At 44.6% G+C, this 12051-nt stretch overlaps 1 protein-coding gene and 1 long non-coding RNA gene across 4 annotated transcripts in view; one reads left to right on the forward strand and one right to left on the reverse strand.

Annotated features, from left to right (window-relative positions):
* Window positions 1-9013, forward strand: part of klf8 (Kruppel like factor 8) — a 27577-nt gene extending 18564 nt beyond the window's left edge. For 2 of the 3 annotated variants that reach the window (XM_068330530.1, XM_068330528.1), the window contains exons 3-7: window positions 1-230; window positions 315-549; window positions 1316-1427; window positions 2694-2833; window positions 3005-7521. The exon at window positions 1-230 is cut by the window's left edge and continues 28 nt beyond it. In XM_068330530.1, the coding sequence (XP_068186631.1) occupies window positions 1-230; window positions 315-549; window positions 1316-1427; window positions 2694-2833; window positions 3005-3186 (899 nt within the window). In that variant the 3' untranslated portion in view covers window positions 3187-7521. Of the gene's footprint in view, window positions 231-314; window positions 550-1315; window positions 1428-2693; window positions 2834-3004; window positions 7522-8734 lie in introns of those variants that run through there. The other variant, XM_068330529.1, reaches the window with a different exon arrangement.
* Window positions 6050-8812, reverse strand: LOC137605792 (uncharacterized). Its single transcript, XR_011037788.1, has 3 exons — window positions 8680-8812; window positions 8057-8143; window positions 6050-6188 (listed from the first exon to the last, which is right to left on the reverse strand). It is a non-coding gene; the product is annotated as an uncharacterized lncRNA (long non-coding RNA).
* Window positions 9014-12051: the final 3038 nt, after the last annotated feature.

A 12051-nucleotide genomic window follows, 5' to 3' on the forward strand; every position in this document is an offset into this window, starting at 1 on the left:
CCACCGACCTGAAGGTGAAGGCGGAGCCTAAGCCCTGCAAGGCGGAGCCGTCTTCCCCCGCCGAGGACCAGACGGAGCCGGTCGACCTGTCGCTCAACAAGCCGCGCTCGGCGTCGCAGCCGACGCCCACGGCCAGCGCCACCGTCAACCCCGCCCCCGGGGGGGTCGTGGCCCAGCCCGGCCTGTCGGCCACGCCCATCCCCTCCGCGGTACAATCGATAGGCTCCATGGTAACCACACGCCCCTCCCCCTCCTGGTGCGCTGGGTGCTAGCGAGCTAGCGCTAACGCTTCTTCCTCTCTCCCCTCCCCCCAGGTGCTCTCGCCCGGCTCCATCCTGGCCACGCAGGGCGCCGGGGGCCAGCAGATCCTCCACGTCATCCACACCATCCCCTCAGTGAGCATGCCCAGTAAGGTGGGGCAGCTGCAGACCATCCCGGTGGTGGTGCAGTCGCTCCCCGTCGTCTACACCGCCATGCCCACCGACGGCGTCGCCACGGCAGCCATCACCGTGCCGCTGATCGGCAGCGACGGGCGCTCCGAGGGCTCAGGTGGGCTAGCGCCAAGGCTAACGTGTTGATGTCGCCGCGGTAACATGTTAGGTTTAACTCTAGCCAGATGCTAATGTTTACTGCTGCTATGTTATTGTCGCCATGGTAACGGGAAACATTCTCAGGCATTCTCAGGCTAACATGCTAACAGGTTTAGCTGTTGTGACGTGAATCTGACCCCCTGGAGGGTGAAGAGGATGTCTGGGGGGGTGGGGGGGATGAAGAGGAGGGGGGGGGGGTCGAGAGGAGATGGGGGCTGTTGTATTTGTAGGGGGGTGGGGGTGTGTGTGGGGGTATTAATTGCCCCAGAGACAAAGAGCGCCTCTTTCGGTGTGACCCCTCCAACACTACGCCAAATTCTTCGCCCCTCCCCCCAGCCCCTCCCCTCTGGGTTGTCCAATATGGCTGCTGCATTCCAAACAGGGAAGGGGGGGTCAGAGTGGGGGGGTCCTGGTTTACTTTAGTATTCATGTTGTTTTTATTTTGATGCATTAGCGGCTGTTACATCAGGGGCTAGCAGGCACTAACGGGGGAGGGGGTGTTCAGGGGGCGTTGTGGGGGGGTTAAGGGGGGTGTCATGAATCTCAAAGCCACCAGATGAACCATCAGAGGAAGCGACCTGCTGAGGCCTCGGCGCCGCCTCCAGAGGTTTGTCTCGCAGCTAATTAGCGATTAGCTTTAGGGCGCCCCCCCCCCCCTGCTGGGGCGTTAGCATCAGAGGTTCTTCGTGGCTCCTCCCCCTCACTGATCCTCTTCTGTCCTGCAGTTCGCATCAAGCCCGGCTCCACGTCCCCGGTGGAGTACCAGAGCGACAGCGACGCCGAGAGCGGCACCGAGTCGGGGTCGGCGTCACTCAGCGTGCAGAGCCTCGACGCCGGGTGAGCACCTCCGATTGGCTAACGGTCAGCGGGACGGCGAGGGAGGCGGAGCCACTAGGCTCTGAACTCCCTACAGGAAGACGTAAACGGGTGACTAAACAGAGCGTCAGTGTGAACCGGCGAGCTTCTCGGGGTGTAACTCCGCCTCCCGTCCCGATGGCCACGCCTCTTTTAGCTAAAGGACAGCAAGTCGCTTTTTAAACACACACACACACACACACACACACACACACACACACACACAAAACGAGAAGTAGAGATCAGAGTAGAGACGTTCAGGCACAGCAGGAGCTTCTGGGAAACGTGGTCCCTGTGTGGATCCCCCCCCCCCCGTGACTAATGACATCACCGCAGGGCTGCTTTGGACACTTATGTAAGCACGTGTGTGTTTGTGTGTGTGTGTGTGTATGTGTGTGTTTGTGTGTGTCAGTCCAGTGTGTTTATTCGTGAAACAGGAAAGGCATCCTGCCACGCCCACTGGGCGCGGCCGCCTGACTAACTGACATTCTGGGCGTTGGCACAGACGGTTATCTGTGTGTGTGTGTGTGTGTGTGTGTGTGTGTGTGAGAGTGGCCGTCCCTCCACTGAGACACAAACATGATTTCGTAACGCTGCAGGGTTTTTTTTTATTTTAATTGACCTTCTTTACATTGTGATCAGTGATCAGGTGAATCTAGAGTCAGACAGTAAACAGCTGCAGCGATGACGTCACACGAGGAAGTGGAACTGAAGGGATCAACAGGAAGGAGCGCTGCTGACGATCTGGCGCCCCCCTGTGGTCACCTTCAGGTGGAAACCCAATGAGACGAGCTCGTTTTCCGCCGCAGACATCCCATAATGCACCGGGAAACTGATGGCAAACGTCACACTATGTGGTCATTGAGCAAAAACTATAAATAAATAAAAAAGATTCATTTTAAAATCAGAAAAATGCTCAAAAACTCAGGAGAAAACAAACTAAGGAAAAAAAATGAGATTTGAAGATTTTATAGTTTGATGTAAAAAAATTAAAAAATTTAATTGAACAATTTGAACTTTTTTTTTTTCTAATTTAACAAATGAAGTTGGATTGGATTGGATTCTAATCATCATCATTATGGCTGTTTCTCTTCGTCCTCAGGTCGGTTATAGACCTTCAAAAAGCTTAATTTTCAACTCGTATATCATATAACTAAAAAATCATTATACAGTATTTGAAAATTTAAAAAAAAACTTTTACAATGTAAAGACAAAATTTCTCATATCTTGGCCCCTCCCCTTCCTCAGGTCGGTGATGGACCTGGAGCCCGTGGATCCTGATTCGCCGGATGTCAAGAGGAGGCGGATCCACATGTGCGACTATGAAGGCTGTAAAAAAGTTTACACCAAGAGTTCCCACCTGAAAGCCCACAGGAGGATACACACAGGTGAGCCCTGACACGCCCCCTTTCATTAAACCCCGCCCCCTCACTGAAGGTCACCTGACCTCTAACCTCAGTTGACTTCCTGGGTTCGATCTCAGGTGACTGTTTGGGTTGCTGACCTGTGCTCCTCCCCCTAACGCTTCTGCCTTGCCCCTCTTTGCTCCGCCCCCCCAGGGGAGAAGCCCTATCACTGCACGTGGGAGGGCTGCACCTGGCGCTTTGCCCGCTCCGACGAGCTGACTCGGCACTTCCGTAAGCACACGGGCATCAAACCGTTCCGCTGCACCGAGTGCGACCGCTCCTTCTCCCGCTCCGACCACCTGTCGCTCCACCGCCGCCGCCACGTCATGATGTGAACTCTGACCTCACAGCCAGGCCACGCCCCCTCCGCCCCGCCCCCAACACGAACCAGACAAAAACGGATGCTGGACCTCCTTCCTTCCTCCTTCCTCCTCCACATCTTTGATTTGTGCGACCGCGGCGAAGGTTTGATCTTCATCATCTTCATCCTCATCATCATCCCCATCATCATCATCAGAGGATCTTCATCCAACGGACAGGAGGAAGAGGAGGAGCGACGTGCGAGGAATGTGTCTGGTGTCACTTCAGCTGCGTGTCGCTTTAACGGCATCATGGCGTAAGCCCCTCCCCCACAGGAAGACAGATTTTAGCTTTCTTCAAAGTTTGAACTTTTTTTGTGTGTTTTTAAATCGTTCAAACGTTAAAATCCTTCTATTTTCTTTGAACTTCATTTGTTCTTGTTCGCAATTTTTTTGCCGCCGATAGCATCAGCTAATGCTAGCGATGCGAGCTAACGTTCCTCACAGGTTCCCTTTCCAAATGTTCTCTGTACTCATTACTTTTTTTTTTTCTGAGAAAATATTAAAAAGATTTTAAATTTAAATCTTAAAATATCTGCTTTTTTTAATAGCATAATTTTAAGGTAATTTGCTAACAGGTCCCTCCCCCAAGAAGCCCCTCCCCCTGTTCTGATTAGTCAAATAAAAATAGCAAACGTTCCGGTTCTTGGGCCGCCTCTATTTGGACTTTTAGGTATTTTAAATAAAGTTTTTCAAAACTTTTTTTCTGGGGGATTGCAGCTGAAGTGACCTGGAAGTGATCAACAAGAATAAACCCCGCCTCCTGGACATTTGACTCCATCCTCTCTGAGCTTGCATGGGGGGGGGGAGACTGTGAAATTTATAAATTTTCATTTTTTCATTTTTTCCCCAACTTATTGACATCAGTGGCCCCGCCCCCGACCTTCCCACCCCCCCCTAATTTTCTGATTCTCTTAACAGTATTTGTTGTTGTTGTTGTTTTTTAATATTAAGGCCTTCAGTTTTGTTTCCCTCCTCTTTTGACAAAAGGGTGTGTTAGTTTCAGCTGGGGGGGAGGCTTGTGTGTGTTTTCCGTGTGTGTGTGTGTGTGTGTGTGTGTGTGTGTGTGTGGTTTGCGACAAACACATAATCAGAGGATTTTTACGAGTGTGCGTTCCGGGCACTTTGTTCTTTTACCTCCTGCCCGTCGAGCCTTAATAACCGATAAGTCGATCTGAAGGGGCGGAGCCAGAAACACTGGTGAGGGGGCCAGCCCATAGGACGGTCCAGAACCCCCCCCTCCCCACACACCCCCAATCTGGTCCCAATCTTTTACGTCAAAAACGTCCTGAAAAGTCCTGTTTGAATATTTTTAAATATCGTGAAATTTTGACGCGGAACAATTTTGTTGAATTTTGTTTTTCGAGATATTTGTTCGTTTTTTTATTCTTAGTAAAATTAAGGAAAACTTTTTCCTGCATCCACTTCTTTTTCTAAATTCCAAATTCTATTTTTCTTGAAAACCCCCCCTTGCAACGGATCAAAAAAAATTATGCGAAGCTAAATTTAGGTTGGGAAATCGTACATGAAATATTGGATCGCGATCGTCACATCCGAACAAACATGGCCGCTGCTGGTCGACAGTAGGCGGGGCCAGCCGTCTGTCGCTGGGAGGAACCTGGAGTAGAGTTGGGGGAACTATGCTAGCATTTCTACAGGGGGGAGGGGTCAATTCCCTTTAAGCTGTTTCCTGTTGTGTCAAAATAATGAAACCTCCTAGTACCTCAGTTTTCCAACCTTTGTTGCCATGACGACCTGAACGAGCACATTCTGCGGGGCAGTTGGAGCAGAACTGACCTCTGACCCTCACTCCCCCCCCGTCCATGTCTTAAGTGGGCTGTTCCTCAGCCCCCGTTCTGGACTCCACTTGATTATGCAACATAACATGGACCTTGCCGGCGCGCCGGCCGGGGTGTTGCCTGCTTCAGAACGCAGAGGAGACGGAACAAACTTCAGTTGTGTTGCCTTAAAGTAGAATTCGCCCAAAAATGGAAGAAACCGCATCCGGGTCAACTGAAACATCCAATCAGAGCACAGCTAGCTTAATGCTAACCCGCTATTGGCTCTTCCGGGCTGCGTTTCTTCTCCAGGCGTGTGGCGGAATGCTACAGCGGGGTTAGCCGTAAACAGATGGAGTTTTACTTTTGGGCGAGCGATTCTTTTAGCTGTTCTTGTTAGCTTTCCTCATTAGCGTCGTCGTTAACATTCTCGTTAGCGTCTTCGTTAGCGTTCTCAGTTCCCGTTGTCATTTCAAGAGTCGCCGAGAGATTTTTTTTCCACGAGAGGCGTCACAGCGTGAAAACCGAGCGAATGCTACGATCGCGCGTCGTTGCAGATGCACACTGCAAAAAATGCCCGTCTGAATCTGGATGTGAATTTTTGAAAAATATATTTTTTTTAAATTTGCTCAAGCATTGAAGGAAATAAAACAAAAAAAGTCTAAACGAATAAAACCTAGTGCAAAATAAGAAATTTTATTTTCTAAAGAGAGGAACCTTGATCTGATGTCACTTGTTTGCAGGGATTTAGTGGTTTTTTGCAGTGCAGGCGTTCCTTTTTCCTCCCAGCATCCCCTCTGCTTCGACTTAAAACATACTAAGCACATCTTTCTAGAAGAGTTTATGCATTTGATTCAATTTCCTTTCTTTTGTAAGCTGTTGATAAAGACATTAAGGACAAATAATTAAGATAAATCATGTACATAAATGTATATAATCAAAAAGTGCAGAGTAAATGTAACGGGTGAATTTCTATTTTTAACAATGACTAGAAAATGTGAAAAACTTTTACTCCTTTGTTGGTTTGATGATGTGTTTCTTGTCTTCTTTTGGACTCTAATAATTTGTTTTGTAGTTTCTGGAGATGATATTGGTCCCACTTGTGTTGTGCACACTTGTTGCATGGAGAGTAGCTTCTTGTTTTCTACTAGTGATGTTGGTGAGCATGTCCGTGTGTCCGGCAGTTTCCCTGAACAGCATCTTTTAATTAGAAGAAGAAAAAATAAAAATAAGTCCGTGAAATATTTTTTCATTTTTAAAATCGGCTAACGGACGGGCGGTTTCCTGCTTTACCCACTGCAGTCATTTTTCTCTGACATCACATTAGCTGTGTGAACTAACGCTCGCTAGCTGACGTTAGCTCACGTTTCCATTTCTGGTTGAAACAAGACAGAAAAAGTATTTCTGAAATGTGTTAACAGCTTTTAATTTTTAGGGGCGTGTCTTTCCCAGATGGGTGTGTCTTTCCCCAGATGATACATTAATAATATTCATTTTGTTCTTTGTCGTTACAGAATTCATAAACTTTTTTTTAAAAATCCTTGTCATTCCTGAATTCAATTGAAAAATTGATTTCATATCAAAATTTTATGTAAATTTACAAAAGTAAAAATTTCACGGGAGAGATGTGTAAAGTTTGGTGATAAAAATGCTAACCTTGATTGTGACATCAGAGAAAAATGGCCGCTGTGTGATTCGTTTAAAGCAGAACAGCTTCAGTAATAAAAATAAAACCGAAATATGCTAACCTTTTATCCCCATTTAGAAACTTATTAGGAGTTATAATTGAAAATTCGTCCAATGCTAATTTCTTGTTAGCTTCCAACAGGAGCTTGAGACGAGGCGCATGCGTCACTAAATCATTTATCTGCATTGAAATGAACAATATTCACATTTTTTCTAGCTAGCAGTAAAAACATTTAGCTCGGAATAAGGACAGAAAAAAAACCTAAAAGGTCGATTCATTTTTCTAAATTAAATCTCGTATCATCACCATGGCAACTGTTAGATCTTAGCGTTTTGGAACCAGTTCAATCTGGTGCATAAAACCAGACCCGTTGGATATTAGTTTAAGCTAAGCTAACCGGTGCTGTTTGGACTCGTGAAACCGGTGCATGTTTCCGTCGGTTTTTCGCTGTTTGTGTCGCTGGTTTTTCTTCGGTATTTTTAAATTTTTCTGTCGGTATTTGAAGAACCGGAACCCGAACCGCCAGACGGCGTCGAGCGCGTCTGTCTGCGCGCCTTGACTCACCGATCGCTTCCGCTGCAAACCACAAATCTCCTCGTTTCCTCCTGAATGCAGTAACTTACGGGCCAGTACTATATCTACTCAGTGCAATGCAGTTATCACAACAATACAGTTAATAATATTTCCTTTTCTTTTTTGTATTGTACAGAACAAATGTGTAAAGATCCGTGAGGAAAAGTGAGCTTTTGATACTGTGACTCATGGTGTTGAAAAGTCCGTTTCTCCTGTACAGTTGTGATTATTTGCCCCGTCTTCTTTTATAGAATAAAAATGTTTTTGGTGCAATTTAAACCTGTCTGTTTTATTTTTAAATTCATTTTCTAATTCCATTTTTTTCTCAATATCAAAGTTTGAAAGTTCAACAATTAAAATAAGAAAATTAAAATAAGAACCTAACTCCTTACTTTTGTGCTCTGCTGCCCCCCTTTGGCGGTCACAGGACATAGCAGGCACAAATGAACGAACAGTAAGGGACATTCTACATTCAAGGTGAGCTGAAATATCAATCAGCTTTTATTTATAAAGCGCTTAATCACTTCATGAATAATTCTATATTCACATGAAACATGAAAACAAAATCATGAAATCATCATGAAATATGAAGCCTAAAACCAGAAACGGCTGATTACTTTACCGCCATCATGAACTGGGGGTCTACTAATAAACTGAATTACTCTATTACACAGGATACTCTATTACACAGGATACTCTATTACACAGGATACTCTATCACACAGGATACTCTATTACACAGGATACTCTATCACACAGGATACTCTTATCCTACCACATAAAGTTAATGTCAGAACAAACGACTCACCAACTAATGAAGGTCAGATGAAGATTCTTCAGGTTTGGAGGTCACAACAACAAAAAAAGGTAGGATGGAGCTTTTGGGAAGAAGAACCTGTGATGTGATTAAAAGAAAAACACAGCTGAAGCAGAAAGTACTGACTGACAGGATATTATTAATATTTTATAATAAAATAACAGAACAATGTAGAAAAAAAATCAATCGTCCAGTCTGTTTCCTGAAGCTGTTAGCTCCTTAACTGTTAGCTACTAAACTATTAGCTACTTAGCTGTTAGCTCCTTAACTGTTAGCTACTTAACTATTAGCTACTTAGCTGTTAGCTCCTTAACTGTTAGCTACTTAACTGTTAGCTACTTAACTGTTAGCTACTTAACTGTTAGCTACTTAACTGTTAGCTACTTAGCTGTTAGCTACTTGTAAGCTACCTGTTACCTACCTGTTAACTGTTAGCTACCTGTCAGCTACCTGTTAGCTCTTTGTTACTAGTCAGCCACCTGTTAACTGTTATCTGTTAGCTGCTTCTTAGTTGTTTGCAGCTGTTAGCTATTCATCGCTACTTGTTAACTGTTAGCTACCTGTTAGCTGTTTGCTAGCTGCTAGCTACCTGTTAGCTCGTAACTGTTAGCTACCTGTTAGGAACTTTGAAAGCCGCTCCAGGTTAAATCTTCCACCGTGTTTTCCCAGGTATTTCCTGATTTCCGGCCACCAACGCGCTTCTGGTCCATTTTCTCCGGTTCACTGAACTGGAGCCAGAAATCCACCTGCATTGATTTCTGGTGACGTCATCGAACGGAACCATTGTCATGACGGTTTGTTTCAGCGGAGCCAAACTTCATGAAACACCGAGTCACCTCTCGGCTCGGCTAAACTGGGGAATGTTCGTTCCTGGAATGACGTCATCATAAAGAAAAAAGCAGCACAAATTATTTGATTCATTCTTGTTTTTACATAAAGTATTTTGCTCTTCAATTAATATCAATGAACTGAATTTGAATTTATTATTTATTTTATTCAACTTTATTTTTCAGTATCAAATGATGCTGTTGGTCAAAAATGTTTACAGTTTAAACAAAGAATTTTTTAAATTCAGACCAATTGATGCACTTAAAATCTGTTCTGTTTTAGACTAACAAAAAAGTTCATTTTTTGTCGTAAATTGAAATATATTTCTTTATTTTGTTTTCTTTAATGTCAATAAGGATAAAATGTAATGCAGAGGTTTACTCATAACAATTTTATAGACAAATGATATCATTTATAGGCGCGGCGGAGAGTGGGTGGGGCGTAAATTGTTTTCTTCTTTGTTTATTTGTTTGTTTCTTACTCTTGACTTTTTTCATCCCCTTTATTAACTGAGAACCGACTGATGGGGTTCAGCCTGTAGTGTCAAGTGTTGTCCACTAGAGGGAGCCCTTATCTAGGGGATCCAGGTGATGGGAGGAAAACCCGAAGAATCCAGAGGAAACAGGAAGTCATGGAAGTCATCGTTGGAAAGCGCGCGCGTGTGTTTACCAACATAAATGACAGATAACTCAGCAGGGCGTTGACCTTTGGTGCCTCAATTCTAAACCCGCTGGATGGTTTGACCATAAAAGGACTTCCTACGTCACCTGCTGTGACGTCACAATTCTAGTAAAAAGTTCATGAAAACCAAAAAGTTTTATTATGGAAGGCTCATGTTTCAACAAAATGATATATTAGGGCAACCTGGAAAAAAAAAATTCAAAATAAATTTCTAATCTTACAATAAAAATAAAAAATGAGAAAAAAGTTGTGTTAAAACTTGTTATTTTATATTTAAAAAATTTTTAATTTTAAGAGAATTTGTATTTTTATTTGATATTTTATTTGGTGACAGCTTTACTGTGGAGTACAGCTACATCAGGTGAACAGGTGAAGCTTAAACACCAGGATGAGGAGGGCGGGGCTAGTGGGTGAGCCAATCAGACCCGATGAGTGGAAGCACCTGTGTGGAGAGGAGATGGAGAGACACGCCCACCCACTTCTTGTTTGGAAAACAATGTGATTTTATTTTTTACAGAGATAAAAAAAGAAATCCTGACCTGAACGTTTTGATGTTTGGGACGTTTGTTTCCATGGAAACCAACCACATTTTGTTTGAGGGAGGTGTGAGGACATAAAACAAAAGCTGTCTCGCATTAAAAGTCATTTCCGTTTTTATTTGTCCATATTTTCTTGTTTCCATCAGAAGCATCACTGTTTCCAGCTGGAGTTGCCATGGCAACACACGCCAGGTCCGCCCGTTGGGTGGAGGCGTTTCCGTTCAGGTGTGTGTTCTCCAGACGAATGTCAGATTCCATTTAGTTCAGTCCGACAAGTTCTAACAGGCGTTTTACGACTCCACCAGTGGAATGACTCCACGGCGCTGCCGGGGCCCCCAGGAGTGGGCGGGGTCACGCTGGGGACAGGGGTCAGAGTTCACTCAGCCATTTTAAAACCTATAATTATGAATGCTACGATAACACACATTAATAAGTTCGCTGTCCCTCCTTCCAGATAGCGGTATGGCCCACTCCCAACCACAGGCCAACTTCACTTCCAAAGTGTTTCATCTGAGCTGCGATGCCAGCGAACGTCAGGAAGGCTAACAGAACAGAACAGCCGCCATTCAGATAGCATCCAGTCCATCCCATAATGATTTACCAGAAGAATAAAAAATGTCAAATTCCAAAAACAGCATTAAATTCCAACTTCATTGATCTGCCATGAACTGGATTATCGGACCTTCTGCTCAGAAAAACGTCGTGGTCGTTTACAGCTTGCTAACACTAGCTAACAGCGTTAGCCGCGTGTCTCGGGATTAGCATTTGGGAAACGTTTGTTTATGGAAATATCTGCTGCTGCGAACCTCCAGGTTCGAATCGAGTCATGTGGGGTAACAGCCGGTAACAGCCCCTAGCGTTAGCGTTAGCAAATATTTAAACCACGAGACTGAAGCTTTTCGTCCCATCAAGAATTTAAAGTGGATCAAAACAAACTTCTCATAAACCCACATGATGGAACGCGGTCCTGAAACAACCCGTTCTGCTGTTGTGTTGCCATGCCAACACAAACAATCCCACACAGGAACGCAATTAGATGTGGATCTTTATATTGGCGCTATAATTAAACCAGTCCAGACAAAAGCAGAGGAACCAAAAGGGATCCGCCCCTTTTTGGACAAGCACCGCCTGTGGTCTGAAAAGCACTCGGATCAAACAGCGTTGTGTTAGCATGTGTTAGCATTCAGGGCGTTGTCCAATCGCTCGGGATCCCGGTTGGAAACATGATTACTTTCCCTGCCAGCGGATTGTGGAGGCGGCCACGCCCTCTCCACCGGCAGGTTCCTTCCTGTCACCTTTCACCCAACCCGGGTCCGTCTGACCCGGGGGGGTGGGTCGATGGCGGCGAATGATTAACCCTCTTCCTGTTTGATAAACTCCTTTCAGTGTTTGACCCGATCTACATCTCCGCGATACGAGTATCAGTAAGAATCGCGTCCCGTCAATCGGAACAGCTAATTCCGATCGCGATCCGGATCAGCACCTCCACATTTCCCTACAGAGCGAACGCGGAGCTTTAAGGAGGCGCGGATTCACGTCTTGCGATGCAAATGATTCAACGCTTTTCCGAATCTCCGTCCGGATCAGGGTTTTGACTCGACAGTCGGTAGTCACGAAAAATTAGCAAAAATAATCCAGAAAAAAAACAACAAAATAAAAGTCGACATTTGAAGTGACAAGCACCTCGATTAAAAAAGACACACAGGGACAATTTAAAATTTCAGAATTCAGGAAAAAAAATTCAATTTTAACAAACCTAGTTGTAAAAAGTTGCGATGTTTAAACTGTTTTGTTTGTGGAACAAAAAAGCATCTTTAAATGAAAATATCAAGAAAGATGAATTTTGAGAATGTCTTGTCCATTATGAAATTTGCAGTACTTTTTTTTTTTTTTCGTTTTACACTAAATTTTGTTAGAATTTCATTCTTCATAAAAATC

The sequence above is a fragment of the Antennarius striatus genome, chromosome 13, assembly GCF_040054535.1.
Source record: "Antennarius striatus isolate MH-2024 chromosome 13, ASM4005453v1, whole genome shotgun sequence".
NCBI classification, from domain to species: domain Eukaryota; kingdom Metazoa; phylum Chordata; class Actinopteri; order Lophiiformes; family Antennariidae; genus Antennarius; species Antennarius striatus.